General features: G+C 35.3%; 1 protein-coding gene across 1 annotated transcript; it reads left to right on the top strand.

Moving 5' to 3' along the window:
* Window positions 1-1,011: 1,011 nt before the first annotated feature.
* LOC138693098 (maspardin-like) lies at window positions 1,012-24,214 on the top strand. Its single transcript, XM_069816719.1, has 7 exons — window positions 1,012-1,218; window positions 7,193-7,327; window positions 10,140-10,245; window positions 14,003-14,123; window positions 17,188-17,296; window positions 20,619-20,867; window positions 23,865-24,214. Exons 1-7 carry the CDS (start codon window positions 1,120-1,122, stop codon window positions 23,955-23,957), a joined length of 912 nt encoding a protein of 303 aa, XP_069672820.1. The 5' UTR covers window positions 1,012-1,119; the 3' UTR covers window positions 23,958-24,214.
* The last annotated feature ends 1,573 nt before the right edge of the window (window positions 24,215-25,787 follow it).

Genomic DNA, 25,787 nt, shown 5'->3' with positions numbered 1-25,787 from the left:
GTGCTAGGAATTCTTGCATTCTTTTGATATAAAACTGGTCTATGCTCTGCGAAAAAAGTATGATTTCAACATTCCATCAGTAGGTACAAATTTCAAGGAGTATTTCCTTAAAATATATCTGTGTGTGTTCTCGCGCGCACGCATTTTGGAATTTCAGCTAGTTCAGCGCAATTGTCTAAACACGGATTCTCTTACTGTGGTAATTATTTCGAGTTTCTTCCGGAAAATATTCAAAAACCAGTTGTTAAATTGTGCAGACTTAATTGCCTGCCCGCGAAAACAAACTCGGTAGGCCTACAGTATTTGTTGTATCATACGGTACATCTGCGTAGTAACATTTTCCACTAGTTTTTCAGTACACTAAAATAAATAAAATTGCTTTTGTCAAATGATGTCGACCTAATGCGAATCCAGGCTAAACTGTAGGCACATCTAGTGGGTAATATTAAATTTGACAATTACGGCACGTAGAGTTGCCATAACAGAGCAAACTTTGCAGCATGCACAACGCGACCTAAACTAGTTACGGCCGTCAGCCGAAAATTGTATAAATTAACTATTGACTTGTTCCACGTCTTAAAGTTTCAATGCTAATGTAAGATCTATGGAATACAATAAGTGAAATGAAAAATATATTATAATGAAGTGGGTGAATTAGATGAAAGTGTTGAAAAACCACCAATGCCAATAGTACAAGCATTTAAAGGTCGCGGCAGTAGGATCATGTGATTCGTATTTCTTACAAATATAATTTTCTTTCATTTGTTTTCCGCAGTATTACCATTTGTCAATGAATATAAAGTGAAACCAATGGCTGAGATAATACAAACAGATAATTAATTTCTCATAATTTATTCGTATTTTTTAATTTTAAGAGAATTTGTTATGTAGAAAAGAGAGAATGTTTTATAGTGTATACAGTATTTTTAATGCCAGAAATGTAGCGTCAAAAATATTTGAGAGAAATTTTGTCTATTGAAAGGAAATTTTAGTTTAGACTGGCAACACTGATTGCAGCAAAACTATAGGAAGTGATGTAGTGTATGTCATCATATGTCATGTAGTTATCAATATTCATTCAGTTTTGTATTGTATTGTATATTGTAACATTGGAAAACAATGAGTTATGTTAGTGAATTTTCTCAATCTCAGGAGTATCTTAGCTTTCGAAGTAGCATACCCTTGAGGAGAATCGTTGTAGATGCTGACAGTTCAAAGGTATGCAGTATTGTAGTTCATTAAAATCAATAAATTATTTACAGTGTAGTATTTTAATTGGATATAAGAAACATTTCCTTTAATTAAAAGTTAAATTTCAATATCTTTCTTTAGAATACATATTTTGTGGGAGTTCGTGACGTGAATTATGAATTCCTTCTAGTTTCAGAAAATTAATGTCCTTTGACACACTGACATGTAGGCTACAGTTGTCATCCCTTCTTGTATAGTACAGCGCGAATGGCAAAGCATCATTATTTGGTTCCAACTACAATGGTTTCAAGGAAATTACATTATTATATCAAAATTAGGCCTAATGGGAAGTTTGACAAGTTGCGAAATTCATTTAGATTTAACTTAGATATTATCTTTTATTGTATGTCTTAAATCCTCTGAGGTTCTGGCTGATATGCACATCTATTATCAGACAGTATACCTCACTTGTCGATGTGTCGGAGGAAGAACAATTATTTGTATGCATCTGAAGTCTGACTAGTGTAATAGGTAGCTAGTGGGCGTTGTATGCAAAGGAGGGGAAAGGAACTGGCCACACTACCCCATTATCTCCTGGTCTAGTTGTCTCATAAGTGGTGCCTTCTTGGTATCACTTGTGGTTCAGACCTGTTTTCGTATGGCCTAGTTGACTAAACAACATGTATATCTAACTTACGCAAACATATTATGATTTTATCCTAATCAAGCGGTAGTAAACACTATTCATAGACTAGCTACTGTTATGAAGTAGTAAAATGCTTAAATTTGAATGGTATTCCAATTGAATTAAGCCTAATTATTGAAGATGTGGTACAGCATATCTATAATCCTGAAGGCAATGACTGATATTAGCCTATATGATTTCCTGAAATATTAGTTTATTACTGTTCAACTACTGGAATTTTGGATATTGAAGTGTTATATTATTGTGAATTAGTGGCTGCTTCATATATGATTATGTTAGTAGGGTGGACTTTTACCTATTTTCTATGATCTTGATTTCATTATCTCGTTCTTGGATTAAGAAAATTTTTGGGATTAACATTAACATTCATATCGATTGTACAAATCTTTAATTATTTAGTGTCTATTTATTATTATCTTGTGTGATCTTCATTGCCAGTAAGTACTGCTTTGCTCGTTTCATGAAAATTCTGTGACATGGTGGCAAAATGTAAGTTATGTATAATTTCGACAAGATATTCAGCGTTTCCGTAACTAAAGTAAACAATTCAAGTTTTGTACATGTTGCATACATACGAAGAGGAGCTTCTACTATCAAGGAATAACCTTTTTCTTATTGTTTTTCATTTTCTTTAATGTCTTTTGAAGCTTCTAAGCCATCAACATCATCAGTTTCTTCACCTATATTTGTTGAATATCAATTATGTGAAAAAACTTTTACTGTTAGAGACATTAATATTATGTTGTTGTTTTCTAATGCCAGGCGTTTGATAATAAAGTCATTCGACCTCTTGCACTCCAATATTTTTCAAAGATATTATCATGGCCAGCTACTGAAGCACAGATTTTGAGGTGTTCCGAATCCATTTCTTGGTTTGAGTTGCACAATGGGCAGTTAGGGAACTGATATATTCCAATTCTATGCAGGTGTTTGGCCAAACAATCATGGCCTGTTGCCAATCTAAATGCAGCTACAGACGATTTTCGTGGTAAATCGGGAATTAACTGTGGATTTTGATGCAGAGAGTTCCATTTTTTCCCTTGGGATTGTGTTATCAAATTTTGTTTGTTAAAGTCTAAGTATGTAGATTTAATAAATCTTTTCACGGAGTAAAACGTAGATTTAGTAACAGGTCTGTAAATAGCAGTGCTGCCCTTCTTTGCTAAAGCATCCACATTCTCGTTTCCCAGGATTCCACAATGGGATGGTATCCTTTGGAATACAATTCTTTTATTGAGTGATATTAATTGAGAGAGCATGTTAGTTATTTCTGCTGTTTGAGATGAAGGTGTGTGTTTAGAGACTATTGATAGAATAGCTGCTTTGGAGTCTGACAATATAACTGCATTCTTAAATTTATTGATGTTGCGTAGAAGATTCCTGAGACTTTCACTTATTGCAATGATTTCACCATCAAAACTTGTTGTTCCATATCCAAGAGATCTATGAAGTGAGAAGAGACAGCATGTAACACCTGCATCGGCACCTTGTTCTCTGGAGATCAAGGATCCGTCGGTGTATAAATGAAGCCAGTTTTGTGGAGGGTACCTAATATTAATTGTCTCTAAAGACAATTGTTTCAGTATTTCAGTGTTTACTTCTGATTTCAGTATTTCTTCTGTTAAATTTAGATTATATTCTATATTTAATAGAGTTAAAGGGTTTGGTTTAATTTGTAAGTTTTCTTTTAAATTCGGGATATTGATTTTCTGTTTTAATTCTTGAACAATGGATATAAAACTTTTTTGAGTTTTCAATCTACAGAGAGGACTGTATGAATGCCAATTGTTTCCTGGTAATCTGATAAGTTATTCATATTGAATCGGTGCTTTTTCTTCTATTGTCATTTTGATGCTGTTAATATTAGTGAGGAATCTCATAGAATCTATTGGAGTTGTTTTGATTCCACCAGTAATGAGTCTGAGAGCTTGGTTTTGAACATATTCTATTTCGTTTATGAAAGGTGAAGTAATTAAAATTTTTCCGCAGTATGTCAGCACTGGCTGTATAAACATTTTGTATGTAGTGTTCAGAGTATTCCTAGAGCATCCCCATTTCTTTCCTGCTAGTCTTTTTAGAAGGGAGCTTTTTCAGAAATGTATTTTCAAAGAGACATTAATATTCACTTGGCCCACAGTCACGATTCTATGCAAGAATTGCTAAATAATATTAATGAAGACATTATACTATCCAGATCAGTCTTTTTTAGTTTCCCAGAAGAACAAAGACCCAGTAACTTCACAGAATAATTATTCTGTAAAGAAAACAACTCTTAGCTGTCATCAATGTGGTTTAAGTTTTAACTCTAGTAGAGATCTAGTCCTAATTCTAAAAGACATGCCTATAGTTCTAATATAGAAAAAAATAATCGCCTTATTGGGGATTCTGATGATAATGAATCCTCAACAGCCAATATAATTCAATACAATTTGGAGATGAATGATATTTGCTCTTCCTCTACCACTTAAACTCTTTGCCTGGTTTCAACAGTTCTATGTAAGGTATGTGGCAAATCTTTTTCTCAATGGGGTATCAATCTTTACATTACCTGATGTCGTGAATCTTTGAATCATGATTCAACATTATCATCTGACATTTCTGTCAATAATTCTCATGTTTAGATCGATTCAAGTCTTTCTTTCAATAATATTTCGGAAGGATTCTTTTCATGCCATATTCGACCTTCTACAGATTCCAAGATTTTCAAATCTCCTAGAGAATTAAAGATTCATTGTTCTCGAGTTCATTCTCAGTCTTTTCCTCCAGGTTCTTCTAAATCTAATTCTATAGATGATTTTTACTCTAAACTACAGTAAGTATTTACAAGAAAAATGTTAATGTATTATGCCGAATACCTAAAGATGCTAGATCTTCAGCTTCCAGTCGAATAAGTCAAAAATTGATTTTTGTTTATCGCACAATACCATTACCTCCTGGCATGATTTATTTCTATTTGCATATTTAGATTTTCGAGTTCCTGATCGCTCTGGTAATAAATCTCTAATATCGCAAATTAAAGAGAGTGTGACAAACTACCCATCCAATCCTCCTCATATCAGAAATCGTTCATATAAAGTTGATTCTCCTTGTAATCATATCCATTGTGTAGAACAGAAAGTTTCGGAAGGAGATATCCGTGGCATTATTAATTTCTTATCTTCGGATATAGCAGTTGAGACCCAACCACTGCTGTTTATGAAATGTCCCATAACTCGCTGTAGTTCTGGTCAATTAATACTGTGAATTCGTGACGGATATTACGTTTCAGTTCGTCCAGAGTGCGTGGGTTTGTCTTTTATATAGCATTGTTCAGTGTACTCCAAAGATAAAATCGTAATCTAGTTGATGACCAAGTCATCTAGGGCCATATTCATAGACATTCTTAGTGCGGGCTTCCTGTGGATGATCAGCGAACTAACGTTTTTCATATTCATAAACCAGTGTTAGCGACATGATATGATATGAATCCCGTACAAGTAATCATTCGATAGCCGGGGCTAGTTTAGCATGCTTGTAGCGCGGGCTAGTGAAATGTCTATGCATAGCACCCCTAATGTTTCTTTTGTGAGAACCCTATGCTGTCTGTTTTGTTTCTTAGGCTGAACACTTCCTGTTGCCTGAAATTTATTATAAAGATTAAATGGATTGTTATAACCTTATAAGTGATGAAATTTTTACACCTGGAAATTTTGTTTCAAACCGCTTTTGTGCTTGACTGGCAGACTAACCTTGACACGAACCAGAATGAACATGTGCATGTTTGCATCATCGCCTCTCCCAGCCCACCATTCCCCGCTGTGAGTGCGTCAGTAGTGCACATTTAAAACCCAGTCGTTCCTGTGCACACCTCATCAGATTGCTCTATTATTATTTGTCAGTTCTAGATAGTATGTTGTGTATGTAAATAAAAATAATAGTGTTAATGGTGAATTGTTTCAATTGAAAATTTTCTCAACAAATATAATTAGTTTCTTTAGATTTTATACTTTAATAATGAAAATTATGTGTTTACATGTTGTGTTGCCTTAGCTCCACGTTTTAATTTTACCCTCTGGATAAATTTTTCTGGAAGGAATCTGGCATTGTGTTGTGCCAGTTCTTGGCACACATTTTCCACATTATTTAATTCATTGTATATCTGTTTGCCTATTAATTGTGTCATTATACTTAGACTTCAGAAAATTTGACTCATGCCTGTTAAAAAAAGTAAAGCCAGTCAAACCAGATAACTTCATAATATTAATTTGGAACATTGTTTATAGGTAGTTTCAGAATCCTGTCCAGCATATAACTTGATTAACATTTTTGCAATTGATCATGCATGTTGCATATCTCATAACACTGCAGTGATGTGTGCCAATCTCCTCAGTTCTTGATGGAAATGTCATTAGGATTTGGATCAAAGAGTGAACGTTCTGAGAATTAATAGACATCCACGTTAGCTAGAATAGACTGGAAATAGGTGTTTTGTTAGCGGAATGGTTGAATCTTTTACTAATCAAACTGGAGAATCAGATTGAAATCCCTTTGAGTACAAAGGAAACTTGTGGTAGTTGAAGGCGATTTTTCTTGGTGTACTTTTATTTATTGCTCAGTCCATTGTCAATCTATAATATTAAATATTTGTAATGGCACAGTGATGTGCTCAAGGATCTGATGATCCAGTAATATTCGGTTAAACTTATCCTTGAATGCCTATTGAATTACTCTAGTGAATCAGAGGAGAAGTACCGGTAGCAGCAATGGCAGTAGGAACAACAAGATAAAGGCAGATGTAACAGTTACCCATAAAATGAACGTAGGAATGAGTGGTCAAGATGTCGACAAATTTATATTGGCATGGCTAGAACGTTCCACTGTTAAGGAACCAACAACGGATGTACAGAATTAACAAACATAACAATATTATCATATTTATGCACTATCATTCGTCGTAATGTACTGTACTAGTGTAATTAACATTCTTGTGATGTGCATAGTATTGGGTTAGGTTAAGAGCTTTAGTTAATATTCAGCAACAGTTTATAGTTTTAGTTAGTGCTTAGCTGACTTTGCGTTGTAAGTTTACAGTTGGATATGAACACAAACGTTCTTATAATTGGACTTCAGCATTTTGCGTCACTTGTTCTGCGCATTACAAGTGCATTCTATACATGACTGCCAGTGACATGACAATCCTTTCTGCATTATGCCTTCCAACACTATTATTATATCACGAACAAGCTAAAATGTGCTGTAGGTATGTGTTAATATAGAATAAGAGAACAAGATATATTATACTGACTTTTGTTTCAGGGATGGAAACTGTATGACTCTGGGCCTAAGAGTGTCAAAGTTCCTTTGGTGTGCCTGCCCCCAGTGAGTGGCACTGCTGATGTGTTCTTCAAGCAGATGCTCGCACTCAGTGCGAAAGGAATTCGAGTCATAGCTGTAAGAGTTGCAATATGAAGTTAATTTAAGCTTTTCTTATGCTGAGATGTTCATGGTGTCAGTTATTTGAAATCTTACAATGAAATTACGTAGGCATATATGTTGTTGTTGTTGTTGTTATCTAATGCCGGGCTTTGGCAACGAAGCCATTAGCGTTCTTGCTCTCCAATATTTCTCTGTGGTGGATCCATCAGGTAGAACTTCACAGGTTATGAGATGATCTTCAGTCATTTCTTCTTCTTTGTTGCATAGAGGGCAATTTGGATTTGTGTAAATTCCTATTTTATTCAAGTGTTTGGCCAAATAATCGTGTTCTGTAAGCAGTCTGAATTTTGCTACTGCAGATTTACGTGGGATTTCTGGAATAATTTCTGTTTTTTTTTATTAAAATGCTCCATTTTTTATCTTTGGCTTTGGTACATAGTACTTGGTTTTGCTTGATTTTATATTTTTTTTTAATTAGTCTTTTGATGGATGTGAAAGGTAGGCTTGTATTTATATTCTGAATTAAATTGGATCCTTTTTTGGCAAGAAAGTCAGCAGTAGGCATATATTGATACATCTGTTTATGTATATACAGTGCTTTTCTTTCACACTGCGGCCAGCCCACGGTGGCTTGCATGCAGGGTTACTAGATATTAGATCTACCAAAGAGGGTCATCCCTTTTCCATCATACACAGTATAATTTTGTCTTAAAGGATGAGTGATATGAATATGGATAGAGTTGACATTTTCATGACTGTACAAAAAAAAAAATAGAAAATTATCCTTTACATGCAGCTGAAACTAATATGAATCTCAAAATTGCAATTTTAACCAAAAAAAATATTGTAGGTACAGTTTCCAAGTACAAAACAATATCTATCTGGCTGTAAGTTACATCACGTTTCTCTGTCACCTTTCTGAAGGACTTGTGGCAGTAATATGCTATCCCAAATTATTAACTTAATGACTTAATAGTAATTCTGTCTCATAGATTTCCCCGGCTGTTTATTATTAACAGTAAAGCACAAATTGCAAAAGATGGCATCATATGTGACAAAATATTTAAATGTTTATTAATTGATTACAATGACATTAAATTTATTGATACCTAAATTCATATTTATGTTATGACTTAGCGTATTACGGCTCAAAACCCATCATTTAACATGCAGTGTACATTTTGAGAGCGTATATACATATTTATCACCGGACTTTCGCATTTTTCACAAGCTTTTCCGATTCTCTGTGCTATGCATTTCTCATAAACGTCTCTTTTTAAATGTTTAGAAATATCATTCACCACCGAATTTGCTGCCACAAACCTTGCATTTGCCAAATATTCCTTTTTTCTAATTTGCAAACGTACATTGTTAAGAAAATTAATTTAAATTTAAGGTAATTATTTAGGCCTAGAAGAAAATAGTTAACTAAGTAACGATAAAATTATACAAGTGATGTTAATTTTCTAAAGGAGGGACTTTATGCATCCCGCCTCGAATCGAAGCAGGACTCGGGATTTTTATACGAAAATCGGGACATCTAGCAACCCTGCTTGCATGCTGGCCACAGCAGCTCGGACTCCCAGCGAAATAGTTATAATATCCCCGCCGCTTGCGCATAAGATTTGCGCATGTTTGTGTGAGTGAACAGCAGTCGCACTGAAGCCATTGTCTAGTTTGTTTCGTTCCTGTTCCATGCGTATATGAAGCCATTGTCTAGTTTGTTTCGTTTCTGTTCCATGCTTATAAATGTACAAGTTTTAAGTGCTAATTAAGTTACGAGTGTTATCAGTTTGTTTCGTTCCTGTTCCATGCATATATGAAGCCATTGCCTAGTTTGTTTTGTTCCTGTTGCCTGCGTATGTGAAGTTATTGTCTAGTTTGTTTCGTTTCTGTTCCATGCGTATAAATGTAGGAGTTTTAAGTGCTAATTAAGTTACGAGTGTTATCAGTTTGTTTTGTTCCTGTTCCATGCATATATGAAGCCATTGCCTATATTGTTTTGTTCCTGTTGCCTGCATATGTGAAGTTATTGTCTAGTTTGTTTCGTTCCTATTCCATGCGTATAAATGTACGAGTTTTAAGTACTAATTACGTTATGAGTGTTATCAGTGCTTGCGCAGTTTTCCATAATGCCTCGACACGATTACACATTACCACAAAGAATTTTTATGTATGGCACATATGTGACAAACTCTTGTAGGGAAGTTAGAAGGCGATTTGAAACACAATTTCCCAGTTTACCTATCTCACACAGAGAAACTGTGCGAAAACTTGTGAACAAATTCAGGGAAACGGGGTCAATTTGTGATAGAAAGCAAAGAGTAACACAATTCCCTGATTTAACTGTAACTTGTGCGATTTTTTTCTATGGGGGAACTTGAAAAATAAAGTGTAGCCTATGCAACAAACCCCCATACATTGAAAGAACTAAAAGAAAACATCAGGTGAGAAATTGACTCAATTTCGGATATTGAACTCTAGAGTGTGAATGAAAATTTACTGAGAAGATGCCAGAAATGTGTGGATAGAGAAGGATAACATTTCCAATCTTATGATAAGATATGTGCTTATTATCATTGTAATTGTAACTGTAATTATGAGAACGTGAAGCGGTAGCAGGAATGTTATAACTGTTTCGGCGGGAGTCAGAGTGGCTATGACCAGCATGCGAACCGCCATGCGCTAGCCACAGTGTGAAAGAAAAGTAGTGTCTATATGTAGTTTTCTGTGCTTTTTCTTCTTTGAATTAACAAAGCTGGAAGGATGTTGAGACACTGATGTACTGGTACTATTGTCCTTGTGACATCTGATTTCCTGTTTGTAGGCAGAGCATCCTGTTTACTGGAGCGTGAAGGAATGGTGTGAAGGTTTCAGGAAGCTACTGGATTACCTTGGCATACACAAAGTGCACATATTTGGAGCATCCTTAGGTATTACTGGAATAATATACCTCTAAGGGTTTTTTCATATCCCAATATATATGCAAGACTTAACTGGCATTTGGAAAATAAAAACTTGATAACATCAGCACAGGCAGGCTTCTGAGTCCATCACACTACTATACAACAGACACTTAAGCTAAGTCAGGATATAAAAGACAACATGGATAACAAAGAAACCACATTAGATTTTTTTGTTGACTTCAAAGATGCTGATGGATCAGTTTGGAGAATAAAATTGCATGAAAAATTAAATAAGATGGGTATAGGTGTTAATTAATCTGATGGATATACAACTTTATCAATCAAAGATTATATTGTACAAAGTATAGAGAAGCTATATCTAAATTTCGACAGTCCAGAAAAGGTTTACCCCAGGGTTCATTGCTCAGTCCAAGATTATTTAATGTAATGATTAATGATCTACTTTGTGAATTATCTATTAAAAATAGATTTGTTAAATGTGCATTTAAGCTGATGATCTGGTTATTATGGATTTGAAGTCCCCATAATCAAAAACACAAACAGAACATATGAACATATGAATGATGTTCTGAAATCCTTCTCTACTTGGTGCGAAATTAATAAAATGTCTATTAATATCAATAAATCTTTTATCAGACTTTCTCCTTATGTCATAAATTGCCCAATTTTCAATTAACTAATAGATGGACATAAAGTCTCTCGACAACAAAATCCAAAATACTTAGAAGTATACTTTAATCAAAAACTTAATTGGGAAAAACATGTTAAAAATCAATAGATGCAATGTACTGAAAAGACTTGCAAGAACAAAATGGGGGTGTTCAAGATCAGTATTGAATACTAGTTATAAAACATGTATAAAACCACAAATTTTTTATAGATTTGAAAACTTACTTACAGCATCAACAAAAACAATTGACAAATTAGAAGTAGCACAAAATAATGCTATGAGATTAATCACTGGTGCAGTTAAATCTACCCCAATAACAGCAATGCAAATAATAACAAAGAACTATTCCATAAAAGAGGAGATACATAAAAGATCACTGTTGCAATATGACAGAATGATAAGGTTACCACATGACACATACTGGTCAAGCTATCAATTCAAATGCAGAAAATTGAAAATCGCACATCTTTTATGGCTGTAGGCGTATATTTCCCCCTCAAATTATTGTTTAAATATTTCATACAATTATCTGGTCCAGTATTTTGAAATGTATACTTAAGAGTGTAATGTAGGATGATTATAAAATATTTTAAGCCATTTGCACGTTTCTTGTGTATTTATAAAGTTTGTCTAGAATTTTGAATATCAGCCTCCTGGAAAAAAAAATAGGGATATTGTTGCTGCCTAAATAGATACTTTTTTCTTCTTAGGTCCTTAATACTGAAGTAGATGTGCAATTGGAGAGAAACATCAAACACGGACATGAGATTCATCTTGTAACATTATTTTTGGAGCTTACATATAGAAAAATAAACAGTAATGTCTCGCTTATATTGTTAATATATTGGTAGCCATCACCTCTAAGATATAATATATATATAAAATTCTGAAATATGCCCTGAAATCTTGATATAGTAGACTGATATTTCTAAACCACTTACATAACTTAAAAATTAGATTCATGTTTTTTTTATGCCAGAGGCTTACATCTTTACCAGGAGGTTAACAATCATCTCACAGTGTAATTAGGCATTTTATTTAATGAAGTACGATTTAGCAATCTGTCAGTATGCTTATGTAATACCAATGATATACTGGTCAGTTTTGGATTTTTCGGCATTTTATACTTTTTCTATAAAACTGCTCCAAAAAAGAAAGAAATAGAACATCAAAGTTTGGCGAGCCTGAAGAGAAGCCGAGAAACTCAGACAAAAAAAAAAGCACAGACTTTAGTAAACATTTCCTCTGTAAGTATGCACAGAAGGTCCAGTCATTCCACTTTGATGGGTCAAGGGGGCAAATAACGCTTCATATAGGAGGGCATACAATAATCCAGAGAGAAAAGATAATGAATTATATTCATTTGTACTATGACAGCATTAGTCATGACCCTGCTGCCAAATCATTAGAGACTGGAATTTATTTGTTGAGCATCCTTTGTAATTTGGCTTCCATACCATTAATGAGTACAATTATATATTTTTTAATTTCTTTGGTACCGCTATTGACATTTTTTGAGCCTTTATAATTGGGTTTTCATACCATTGGTAAGTACAAATATATATTTTAATCCTCTTTGGTACATAGATACCACTCCATTATGAGTATTTTGTCCGTCAGCCACCTGAACCTTAAAACTTTAGGGCCCAAAATCTGGCATTTCACTCGAAGTATGTGACCACTATTTTTAAAGGAAATAAGATCTTGAAATAAGTTCATGAGATTTTTTTTTACAATTTTCGAGGTTGGAAATATGCTACATTTGAGAGATTCATCCATTTAGTTCTTCAGTGTAGTTGTCATTGTTCATTGGTATATTAATTAATCTATGTGTCATTGTAGGGAAAGCTTCGTGTTTATGTTGTATGGGATGATTTAATGAATTTTTGTGTGTGTGTGTGTGTGCGTGCGTGCGTGTGCGCGTGCGCGTTTTTTTTTTGTGGTTGTGGATTTCCTGTATATCTTAAATTCGTGTTTGTTGTTTTTTTCGGTTATTGTGATTTCTAAGAAATTTATAGTTTGGTTATGTTCTATTTCTGTTCTATAGGTTCATTAATTTGAGATCCTATTTTGTTAAGCTGTTGATGAACGTTTTGTTTGTCTTCTATTGCCATTATACAGTATAGAACTATTATATCATCTATGTATCAATGCCAGTACATTATTTTCTCTGCGCGTTTATTATTGTCAGTATTTAGTGTATTATTTTTCATTATTATTTTTTAAAGAACAAACTAGTCTGCTTAGAAATCACTATGAATGAACATAACTCTTAACTGGGCACCCTAACTCACTTATTTGATCACTCTTGTCCTTTTTGATGCTCACATTTATTAAGAAAACAGAATTTTGTTTTATAGTAATGTATACTTACTTACAAATGGCTTTTAAGGAATCTGAAGGTTCATTGCCGCCCTCACATAAGCCCGCCATCGGTCCCTATCCTGTGCAAGATTAATCCAGTCTCTATCATCATATCCCACCTCCCTCAAATCCATTTTAATATTATCCTCCCATCTACGTCTCGGCCTCCCCAAAGGTCTTTTTCCCTCCGGTCTCCCAACTAACACTCTATATGCATTTCTGGATTCGCCCATATGTGCTACATGCCCTGCCCATCTCAGACGTCTAGATTTAATGTTCCTAATTATGTCAGGTGAAGAATACAATGCGTGCAGTTCTGCATTGTGTAACTTTCCCCATTCTCCTGTAACTTCATCCTGCTTAGTCCCAAATATTTTCCTGAGCACCTTATTCTCAAACACCCTTAACCTATGTTCCTCTCTCAGAGTGAGAGTCCAAGTTTCACAACCATGCAGAACAACCGGTAATATAACTGTTTTATAAATTCTAACTTTCAGATTTTTTGACAGCAGACTAGATGATAAAAGCTTCTCAACCGAATAATAACACGCATTTTCCATATTTATTCTGCGTTTTATAGTAATGTATAGTAGAAAGAAATCGTAATGACTGTAATATTTTTTACTCTCTTACATTTGATAACTATTCTCATTTCTATAATTTATAGGTATAGTAAACGTCCTAAGAAAGAAGTCATGTAATCAGGTTGAGGTTTTATTTGTATTGCAGGTGGATTTTTGGCACAAAAGTTTGCAGAGTCAACAATGAATTGCCCAAGAGTTGCCTCACTTATTCTATGCAATACATTCATGGACACCACTGTCTTCAGCTACAGTGACTCTGCAGCAATGTAAGTTAATCTAAATATCTAGAACACAGTTCTATATGTAATACTGCACACTTAGGTAATACTGTGGTTCCCATTTAAGACGTTTTCCAAGAACCAGCACATGTGAACTTCTCAGAAGGAAAAATGTCTTAAAAGTGTAAACTCAAAATTGTAACGAAATTATATGATCACTATCAAATTGAAAGTGTGTATTGATAAAATTTTGAAATGCCTGAAATGTTAACTATGCAATAACAGAATTATCAGTGGACATGCCTCCCCATTTATGGTTTTATAACTCAGGTAAGTCAGGTTTACCTATAATTGTTGATCATTTAGTACCGTGCATTGGACACATATAGCTTTTTGAATTGATCAATTCAACTATTTGATGCCTTAAAGGTCGATATTTAACTTTAAAGCTGTTTCCTTAGCTTTTTCCCGTAATGCTGAACCTGCAACACAAATATTCATGCCACTTTTTCAGCAAAGAGCTAATGGATTTAAGAGTTGAAGGCAATGAGAAAGCTGATATCCTAGCAAAGAAGGATACCAAAATAATCCAGGAAATACAGTAAAATCCCTCGTATCCGGCACCCAAATAACCGGCAATACCAAAACAATAGCACTTGTGGCTAGAGCAAAAAAAAAAAATAGTCATTCATGTGAAAGGGAAGAGTCTGATGAAGATGTGAGTGGTTTTTGTGAATCGCACATGTCACATAGTGTGTTTACTCTTTACATTGTTCACGGGTGAAAACACAGGCAGAAAACACCGTTATGTCCCTGGGGTAGATCAGGTAGTGTCGGTAAGTTTCCTCTTGGTTCTAACAAACAATGCACAGAGACGATGTCTTTAAATTTACCACTTGAACTCGCCCATTTCGAGGGGATGTTGGATGTGTCTAAATAGGAAAATATGAAATTGTCTGTTCTTGTAGCATGTAAAAGTTTCATTCATGTGATGGATAGCATCATGACTACTCACCCATGTCCACACCTATGGAGTAACGGTTAGCGCGTCTAGCCGCGAAACCAGTGGCCCGGGTTCGATTCCCGGTCAGGGCAAGTTACCTGGTTGAGGTTTTTTCCGGGGTTTTCCCTCAACCCAATATGAGCAAATGCTGGGTAACTTTCGGTGCTGGACTCCGGACTCATTTCACCGGCATTATCACCTTCATCTCATTCAGACGCTAAATAACCTAAGATGTTGATAAAGCGTCGTAAAATAACCTACTAAAATACTAAAACTACTCACCCATTTCGAGGGGATGTTGGATGTGTCTAAGTAGGAAAGTGTGAAATTGTCTGCTCTTGTAGCATGTAAATGTTTCATTCATGTGATGGATAGAATCATGGCTACTACTGCTAAGCACAAGAAGAACGTCCTCACACTGAAGCATAAGCTTGAATTACTTGAGAAAATAAAGAGAGGAGTTAGTAGATCCAAACCAATGGACGATTATAAAGTTGGAAGTTCAACTTTATACGATTTAAAGAAACAAGACCGTCAACTTCGGTTATTCGTAAGTAACAATGAATCTACGAAAGTTTCGGGAAATAGGAAAACTGTACATCAGTCCTACTGTGAAGAATTTGATCGTGTTCTATACGAATGGTTTGTAATTAAAAGATCTGAGGAAATGTGCATTTCTGGGCTGATGGTACAAGAAAAAGTCAAGGAATTGCACCAGAAAATGAAACTGCAAGGTGAGTGTGGATTTTTTGTTGGGTGGCTTAACATATTCAAAGAGAGACATGGAATCCGAAAACTGGACGTCTCTGGTGAACAAAGGAATACTGACAGTGTCCGCAGACCAATTTATTAATCAGTTTCAGAAAATTGTGTCTGAGAGTAATGTTAGTGTGGAACAAATAATGTCGACGAGACTGGTTTATTATGAAGGTGTCTTCCTACAACAACACTGGTATGTGAAAATGCTGCTGGTACACACAAAGTGACATTGACAGTGATGGGAAAATACCGAAATCCAAGGTGCTTCAAAGAATTTCTCTGTTCATTATCAGACACAAAAGAATGTATGGATGGATTGCCATAGCCTGGGCTGTCAGTGTTGCCACATTAGGAAGTTCGCACGAATTTCATGTTTAGTAAATATCCCAGCCGAAAATTAGTGTATTTTTGTGTTAAGTGATGTGTTTTAATAAAGAAAATTTACACAGTTTTATGTTATTTAGTTATGATCAAGTGATTGAGAAATAAGCTTAATGTGACTGCAGTTTCAACAAGTTGGCATCATAAAATACGAATAGGTAATTTTTTTAAATACTTATTCAATTATATACGTCATAATCTCGTATCTGGAACTTGCCTGGTCCCATTTGTGCCAGTTAAGAGGGATTATATTGTATCATGTCTGCCAGATGAACTTAGATCTAATGCAAAACATTGCTTTTAAGTTAGACACAGCTGGTATATTATTTTAACAACACGTACGGGCAGAGTCTGGTTAAGTAGTTGTGGAATGAGGTGAGATTCTTATTGCCTCAACAGTCATATGGTCGTGTTGCATGACATTCTTTACTGTGCTCTAATTGGTCTGTTTCGGTACGGTACTCTTAAACTATAATGTATTGTTTATGTTCTCTTCCCCTTTGTTACCAATAGTAAATGTAAAGTCAACTTAGCCTTAGTAATGGTGAAGACTTCATCATGAATATTGCTCACCTGAAAGTATACAGCAAACTTAACCAAGGCGAAAAGAATATTATTCAGTTATATTGTGAAGTCAAGAGACTAATGGTTTACACTCAGTGGTTCATCATTCGAAATAACAATGACGTTTTTCGAAAAAAAAAAACTTTCTAACAGCACTGTTTCGATCTTTTCTTATTTCAAAGTTATTGACTTCTTCCTGCTTGGTTCAGTACTTCCTTGGAACAATATGTCATTTTTATGCGCCATTATTTTGTTTAAGGTTACTGATAGTCCTTCAACATTTTAGGCAGGGAAGCATTTTAAACAGGAACCACTGTAATACAGTATACGAATATGTAAATAACATTCATTGTAGCATAATGTTGTGTTTAAGATTCATTAATAGAGATAAGCTCCTTGTTTCAGTTTTTGGATGCTGCCATCACTAGTCTTGAAGAAAATGGTGATGGGAAATTTCACATCATTTCAGGTCGACAGTGGAATAGCAGATTCTATAGATTTCATGGTGGAAAGAGTGAGTATGGCTGTGGGTGACATATTATAAGTGGAATATGTTTTCACTGCATTCGTGTTGTGTCATACCAAAATGTTAACAAATATTAGATGCAGTCCAAGAACACGTCTTTGCTCTGACTATGTGGGAGATATGAAAGCCTTTGTGAAGGTGTCCTTGATGTAAACTGCTTAGAACTGTCTGCTCTTGTGGTGAGTGCCTGTAAAAGAAAAAAAAACAGTTATCTGAAGTTTAATTTCAATACTGGTTATTAAGAAGTTTTCAGTTAAAGAATAGAAGGCAATTAGCATACTATATACACGAATACTCTGCGCATATTTTTTCCGGAATTTAGAGAAGAAAAACTGGAGTGTGCACATTATTTGAAATAGGGTGATACCGCTTCGAGGTATAACGAATTCACTTGACGGAACTGAGGGTGACACTCTATGGGAAGATGGTGATGACAACAGTGATTCTTCTGCTTGTGATGACATTGAAAATGATGATGAATAGAGGTAAGGGAGTATGCAATTATTGACTTTAATATTTTATTGAACATATTAACATTAAATTGATAAAAATTGTAATTCCCATTTTTATTTTTATTTTTTATTTATTTATTTATTTTTTTGCTATTGTAAGTGGAGTCCCGGTTGCTTGTATAACAGCATGTGAAGATTATAACGCGTTTCTTAAAACAAATTGGTGTTTCATTTAGTTTTGTACATCATTATGTAGGATTCTTTTAAATAAAACACAGATTACAGCCTTTTTTTTTCTCTTAAAATTAGGGTGCACGGATTATTTGATAGCGCAGAGTATTCACGTATATACGGTATTAAATTAAGTTATTATTTTCAAAAGATGGAGGCTATGTGAATATCGATCATAATTAGCATTACTTTGTGCACTTATTTTACTGCATAATATTGTAAGTAGGTGGAAGACATAGTTTAAAAATGATCATTAGGGTACCATGGACTTGCTGTATTCAAGATGGCCCTGTTTCTCATGTACGGAACCCAAGTGTTGAAAGTTTGATTCTAAATGATCGAATGTTGATTAGCGATAGAGGACATTTCTGTTCAGTCTGGTTTAAACTTTGGAGCAGTAATGAAAATTTTTAAGAAAGAATAGGAAATTACAAAATGATGTTAGGAATACTTGATGATGAGAAAAGAAATTGTGGATGAAATGTGCCAAGCAAGCTCTAGTTATTGGACACCATCCAGATCCACATTTTTTGGAAATAGTATTTATAGTTGAGAGACATGGATCACTCTCAGTGCAATCCCGAAACAAAAAAGTGATAAAAAACTGTGGAAATATTTGATCACAGCAACTCAAAAAAAAATTTTGACTCCTTGCATCTTCAGAAGTAGTTCCCTGTGCGGTTTTCTGGAACTAACATGGAATTATTCTGACATAACATGCCCCAAAGGGTAAGACTATCAATGGAAAGTCTTGCAAAGGCATTTTGTATAACTACTTTTTTTCGGGGGAGAGGGGGGAGTAGACTAGCTGAAAACAACACTCTGCTATATAAAGAACAAATTGTCACATAATTTTTTATGTGTGTGTATCTAATGCCCTGGATTTAACAATGAAGTCATCATCCTTCTTGCTTCCCAATATTTTGATGGAAGGTCCACAAATGTCCTAAGAGTTTCACAATTAGCCAGGTGCTCCATCTCCATGTCCTCTTCTCTGGTGCACAGTATGCTTGACGTGGATTAAAAACTGTAAGTTGCACAGAAATTTAACACATTACTCAAAATTCTCATAAAATTTTCCATGGAAAGAAGATTGGACACTGGCAACAGTGCATAGACAAATGAGAATTTGTCCAGACAAGTGAGGCTGTATAATTTTTTTTTTTAATTTGTACAGTAACCTATATACATTTAAAAAGTTGTTATGAGTTAAATTTGGACTGCACATCATAAGAAGTGTCTGATTTGTTATAATGAAAGAATGGCATAATCCTGTTTTTCATAGGCTAATACTCAAAGCAGGTAGTCTGTGGTGGCAAAAAGAACTAAAGCTTCAGTGCATTGCTCATAAATGGGGATTGTTGAGTGAATGAGTTTAAGCCAAGTATCCACCATTGAAGACATGTACAGGTGGAAGTGAAATAACATTGCAGATTGAAAGGGACGATAGGGTACTCTGAAATGGATAGAAAGCCTATATTACGTTTTGTGATTAAATGCCCAGTTAATTGGAAAATTAAGTTTGAAGTTTCAGCAGTCCAGTAACATCACCGCTAACACACTTTTCTCGTGATCAGATGTAAGAGATCAACGATCTCGGTGTATCTTGCTAGATGAGCTGTTCTCTAGTGCTGTGTTGTAATCAACTCACACCGTGCTGGGCTTGAATTTAGAGGTTTTTAAAATTAAATTTACCTTCCACAGTATTGAAATATGCCAGAGAGATAAATATTTTTCTATCGCAATAGTTACCAAATAAGATGTTGTTAAACATTTGAGAGAAAACATTTTTTTCTGAAAAAACTATTAACTTTCCACCAATATGATGTTATAGTTTTTTGTTACATACAACATGAGCTATTCACTCTGAAAATCTGCAAGGCTATTTCACTTGCACTCTGTATATACGACTTCAGTTAGTTTCAAAATATTCTTGAGCACTGAGCAGAGATTGGCAACCACATCATATTACATTCCTTCCACTGTCTCCTCAACACACATAGAATCATGTAGAAGGGGCCATTCTAGTCCCAGAATTCTTTTCTTCGGAAAACTGCTGTTACTATTTCTGAAGTAACTGTTTACTCAACACGTTTACTACTAGGAATTGAGCAATTTTATATGACCAGTTGAAACAGTGGAGAAAGCAATGACATAGCAATGCAAAGAATGATGAGTTGTGTTCAGTTTGTATACTTACGTAAGATAACGCTTGCTTCTTTCATAGCACAATGCTGCTCACCACTGCCACTGTGTCCAGTTTGTGTATATCCTAATATGATTCGAGGCAATAGATTTATAAGTGCTATAAAAATTTTTTGTTTGACTTTTCAGAAGAGAATTGAATCTAGGGTCTTATGCAGTAGATATTGTACGAAAGAAAACCATGGTGTCCCTGAATGAGAGGGCTTCAGACAAATTTACCGTCCATATCTTGTCTTATATCAAAATCCATCACTGTTACTATTCTATCAACATGAGTAAATTAATAATTCCACCTTTTAGGTTTTCATAACTTGAAAACTGCCAGACTAGCTCAGGAAGGTATTTGTTGGCCGAAAATGTAATCATCAGAAACAAGTCGAACTCATTGCTGTAAGAATTGATTTGTGATCTTCATATTGCAGCTGGAAAGCCTGAGTCAGCAGGAATTGGCCTCACGACTGACTGTAAACTGTGTTAGTTGCTATGTGGAGCCTCAGAAGTTGAATGGAATCACTGTCACCATTATGGACGTGTTTGATGAATATGCGCTGTCAAATGCTGTCCGAGAGGAGATGTACAAGTGTTACCCATCAGCCAAACTAGCACATCTCAAGTCAGGGGGCAATTTCCCATACTTGAGTCGAAGTGATGAAGTCAACCTTCACTTGCAGGTGAGTTTTGACAGGTACTTAGCAGATGATGAATCCGACTGCTCTCTCACAGAAAAACGAATCAGTGGTCAATGGTGGTGATTTAGGCCTATAGTTTCGTACAAATAATGTGCCAGTAACAGGTCAGGTAATAAAAAAAAAATTTATGTCTATCTTACCTTTCTGGATGCAAGAATTACAGTGTAGAAAATTCTGAAACACCTTCTGTACCGGTAACTCTCTATTTGTAATTTGACTTAGCATTTGCCTGATAGCATTCTCCAGTTACAGTTTCTATTTTAAATTTTCCCACAGATAAAAATCGCAAACATTTACTGTAAATCTGAGGAATGAACTGGCAAATGCCTGCTAATGATATAGCGCCTTTATGTGCAGTAGCAGAGCCTTCTTCAGTTACAAGCCGGAGCCATATGTTGGCATCACTGTAATTAACTGTCAAATAGAGGCCTATGATCCATAACATGTGTTGGTGCTAATGCCAATTTTCAATGTAAATTAATGTTACAATATAAGTGTGTGTCGACGGAATTATGTTCACGGTCATACCAAATGTTAATTGTTGTTGTATTATAAACTAAATGCGTGTTGACGATAAAAACAAGACAATAAATGAAAATATGGCTGCAGTCTGTAGCAATTTTTACGGTTATTAATGACAAAGTGATTGACAATTCTTCTAAATATTAAATATTGTATAAACTACATTTTTATAGTCTTATTTGTGGTTTGTGGTGTATCAGAATTCTGGTCAAATTGTTGGGTCTCGTCTCCTATATCAATAAAGTTACGCCATTGATTTTCAAGTTCATTGTAAACAGCTGTTTTGTGATCCCATAAATGTTGCAGTTTTGTTGAAGATTCGGAATGCCTGCTATACGTTAGAACTACCTATAATTTGTAGATGCATACACTTACTTTGTTGGTTTTCAAGGTTTGTTTATTAATATTATTTCTTTTGTAATAAATTAGTTATAAACATGTTTCTTTTCACTTTGTATTTACAGGATTTAAAGTTCACTGAGTTTACACTAATTGGCACATACTTAATAGATAATGATGTGTTTTGTTACGTTTCATATTGAAGGTATGTTTCTTCATTTTTTCATAGATCTTTATATTTGGTCTTGGCCTATTTAAAATTATATTTTAAAAAATTTATAAGAAATAATTTAGGATAACAGTATTGTTATGGTGACTGGCGAGATTCAAACTAAAACTGGCTTCCTGGGCATCTGAAATATTTATAGAAAAGCACGACAGATAATCACATGATATTAAAATGTATATGATATCCTAGACCTTTCACATCAGAGGTGAAACAACATAAAGCGGCAAAACATTGTCAATTACTAGCCACAATGGTTAATTGATTGGAATAGGGTATAGTGAAAGTACGTCATTATTGTATTTATTTTTGGTACACGTATGCTTTTATTTTTTTTTAAGTTATAAATGTCTGTATGCAAGTACTTACGCGGTATTCTGAAACTCAAATAAAATACCATTTCAGATTCCGTAATAAATTACGTACATCTATACACTGAATCTTGATCATTATGCACTTAGTTTTGTATCAATTAATGTCGAAAATGTACATGTGACAACGAAATCAAAGCACTAAAATGTCAAATGTCATGCCTTTATATCACCTCCGCCCCCCTCTACTCAGTGTTGCCAAACCTATCCATGCTCTGACTTGCAACTGAAGATGGCTCTGGCAGTAGTATTATCCTACTGTAGAAGTAAGTATACTGTTCTTTATCTTCAGTCAGTATTGCAAAAAAATGGCCGTAGTATGTCTCACAGATAATGTTGTGAGTTGACAATTGTAAAAGAAAATGGAACCAATTACCCTGGAATGCAGTAATGCCACATTACACACCCACTTCATGCATTAAGTGACAATTTTGTGTGTCCTACTTCCTTGTATTCTGAGTGTGGCCATAGCCACTTAAATTGAACCAAGCTTCATCCATCATTATTAAATGAGATGAATCAACAGTACCATCATGAACAGATTGCAACATCCACTAAAAAAAAAATCACGCGAGTGACTGGATCCCCTTACCATAATCGGTGAACCACTGTCACTCTATAAGGATAAAAGTGCAGCATTTTCAGTCTTCTTAATGCTATCATTGTGACATGTCACTTTCTTATGAAGTGTTCAGAGCTAAAGTGGATCGAGCCCATGAGACGTAGTTTTGAGATAATAGGACTTAAAGCTAACTTGCTCTAGTGGATTATCTAATTTCACTAGCAATAATTTTATTGTTCCATTCTCAAATTCTAGATTTATAAAATAAACAATTGTGATGTTCATTGATGCAACGCTTTGGTGACTTGATCCACTATGGCTCAGAATGTTGTCAACAAATAATCTGAGCCAAAAGTGACTGGTGTCACCTACTGGCAGATACTTGGAATTAAGACTTGATCCATTACTGCTCGGAAAAGATCCAACTTCAGATAATCAGAAAATGAATTAAACTCAATTTGTGACTTGGTCCACTTTAGCTCTGAACGCCTCTTATGTTAATCAGTGTGAAGATTCCCTAAAACTTTGCTATATTCTTGCTTGAATATCTGCAAGTTTCCCCAATGTGATTCTTGCATCCAGAAAGGTATGCTTTGATAACAGACAAGATCAATGTAACATTTTCTTATTATCTTTCATCAGTGCTTTATTTGTATGGGATTATAAGCCTAAATCACTGCAATTTACCACTGATTTGTTCTCTTCCTATGCAAGGGAGTAGTTGGATCTCCCCACTAAACACTGTGCTGCAATTGGTTATAATACTGATAAGTTGTATGAGTATATGCTGTGCACTGTAGAATGAAAAAAAAAAAAACTCACAAATTTAAAGTTGTTTTCAAGTTTTTAGCTCAAATCTTTAGCAACATACTCTTCGTAAACATTACAGATATTTCAAAAGGGCATTGCAAACCCTTTCAAGAAATAACTTTATTTTCTTGTTCCTTTATGTGTTTCAGATCCATCTGCGAGCATTTGAAGGAACGAATCTAAGTGCATCAGAATCAGGACAGCCTGAAAAAGACATAACAGCATTGCATGACAGCATGTAACATGCAACATATAACATATCTGACTGCGAGATGTAAATACTTTTTCTTGGGATCTGTGTGCAGCATATCACAGTTTATATATATATATATATTTTTGTAATTAAATTAAAACTATTAAAAAAGAGAAAAAAGAGTGTGTGTGAGAAAAAGAGTGAGAGTGAAAAGATGTATCAAGTTATCTGCTCAATATTTTGTACATATGTATTGAATCTGTATTATTCATATCATGAATATAGAAGAGGTGAGTTAAACTCAAATTATGAAAAATCTGTGATTTTGTCGAATAACCTGTCCTGTATATCCATTCGTCATTTCTTGATGGACTTAAGGCCGGGAATACACGGACGCGCCACGGCAGTAATGCAACAAGGGTCGAACAGAATTCGAGGCCTCGTTTGTATGCGATTTCAAGCACGTGCTGCGGCCAGAATGCGCACACCTCGAATGCCGCGCAGCGATCCATTTCTTGTCGGTTTTTCTCGCGAACACAAAGGGATTCGTTGCCGCAGTGTGGACGGGTTCGTTGCCATTTGTCTCGTGAAGTGCGCACACCCCAAGCATGGAGTGGTCTGAAGTAGACTGGACCTCATAAATTATGTCTTGTCTTGTGGAATCCTGGTGATATTGACTATTATAATAAAAGCAACGGAACGTGCCAGTGAATATGCAAGATGAGACAGGGCTCCAAAACGAGCGGAAAAGCAGGATGATAGTACACAATTACTGACAGACGCTGTTGGAATTATGTAAGCCACTGCTGGGACGTTAATTTTTTTAATTGTTTCCCGATGTTCAATCAACTACTACGTTAGATTCTATTTAGCGTCGATGAAATTTGTGATAGCGAATTGGCAATTGACGAGATGAGGCCGAGGATTCGCCATAGATTACTTGACATTCGTCTTACGATTGAGGAAAACCTCAGAAAAACACAATTAGATAATAAGCCCAAGTGGGAACCGAAACCAATCTTGAATGCAATTCCGGATCAGCAGGCAAACGCGCTACCGCCTGAATCACGCCGATGGTTTCTGGGAGGTTAAAGATCACTGTTGAACAGTGTGAAGTCAAATCATTTTGTACTTTCTTTTATCGAAAATAATAGCATATCATGCGACTACTAGGAAAGGAATTCAGCAAGCTATTTATGACATTCTTCGAGTCCTCATGGGGGAAGAAATTTTATCATGAAATTTCGGTCAGTGTATGGGACCGGTGCCCACCCAGCATCGTGATGCACTTGGGGAGCTACGATAGGTAGCGAAATCCGGTTGCGAATACCAGCTATAATGGCTGGGGGGATCGTCGTGCTAGCCACACGATACCTCCATTCTGGTTGGATGATCATCCACCTCTGCTTCGGCATGTGGGCGTGAGGCCGGCTGGTCGGTCTAGGCCCTTCACGGGCTCTAGCGCCACGGATTATTATTTATGACATTCAGGTGAAAGCAAAACGAAACTTCTTTGAAATACCAAATTACTATGGACAAGACCGTTTTCATTCATCTGCACCTTCATTTGATGTCTTATTCCCAAATGGGTTACCCTAGACAACCTACTCAATCAATTACTCCCTCAACTTACTATGATTCAGCTCCCGAACCACCGCAACGTCTTCCGACTCAAGTTTTCTCAAGCCGACTTTAATGACAAAATCTCCAATCCCATTCTTACTACACTACATCCTGTCATTTTCGGATTTGAATCAAACTCTCTTGGCTCTCCCCAATATCATCCAGTCAAAACTCCGTCCCTAGAATGTTAATCATATAGGCTACTCCGATAGTCAAACCCAGCACGTTTAATGTCTTCTGTTTTTTCTTATTATTT

Source organism: Periplaneta americana, chromosome 17, assembly GCF_040183065.1.
Source record: "Periplaneta americana isolate PAMFEO1 chromosome 17, P.americana_PAMFEO1_priV1, whole genome shotgun sequence".
NCBI lineage: Eukaryota > Metazoa > Arthropoda > Insecta > Blattodea > Blattidae > Periplaneta > Periplaneta americana.
Note: the sequence above shows the minus strand (reverse complement) of the source record. Positions and strands in the feature narration are given on the sequence as shown.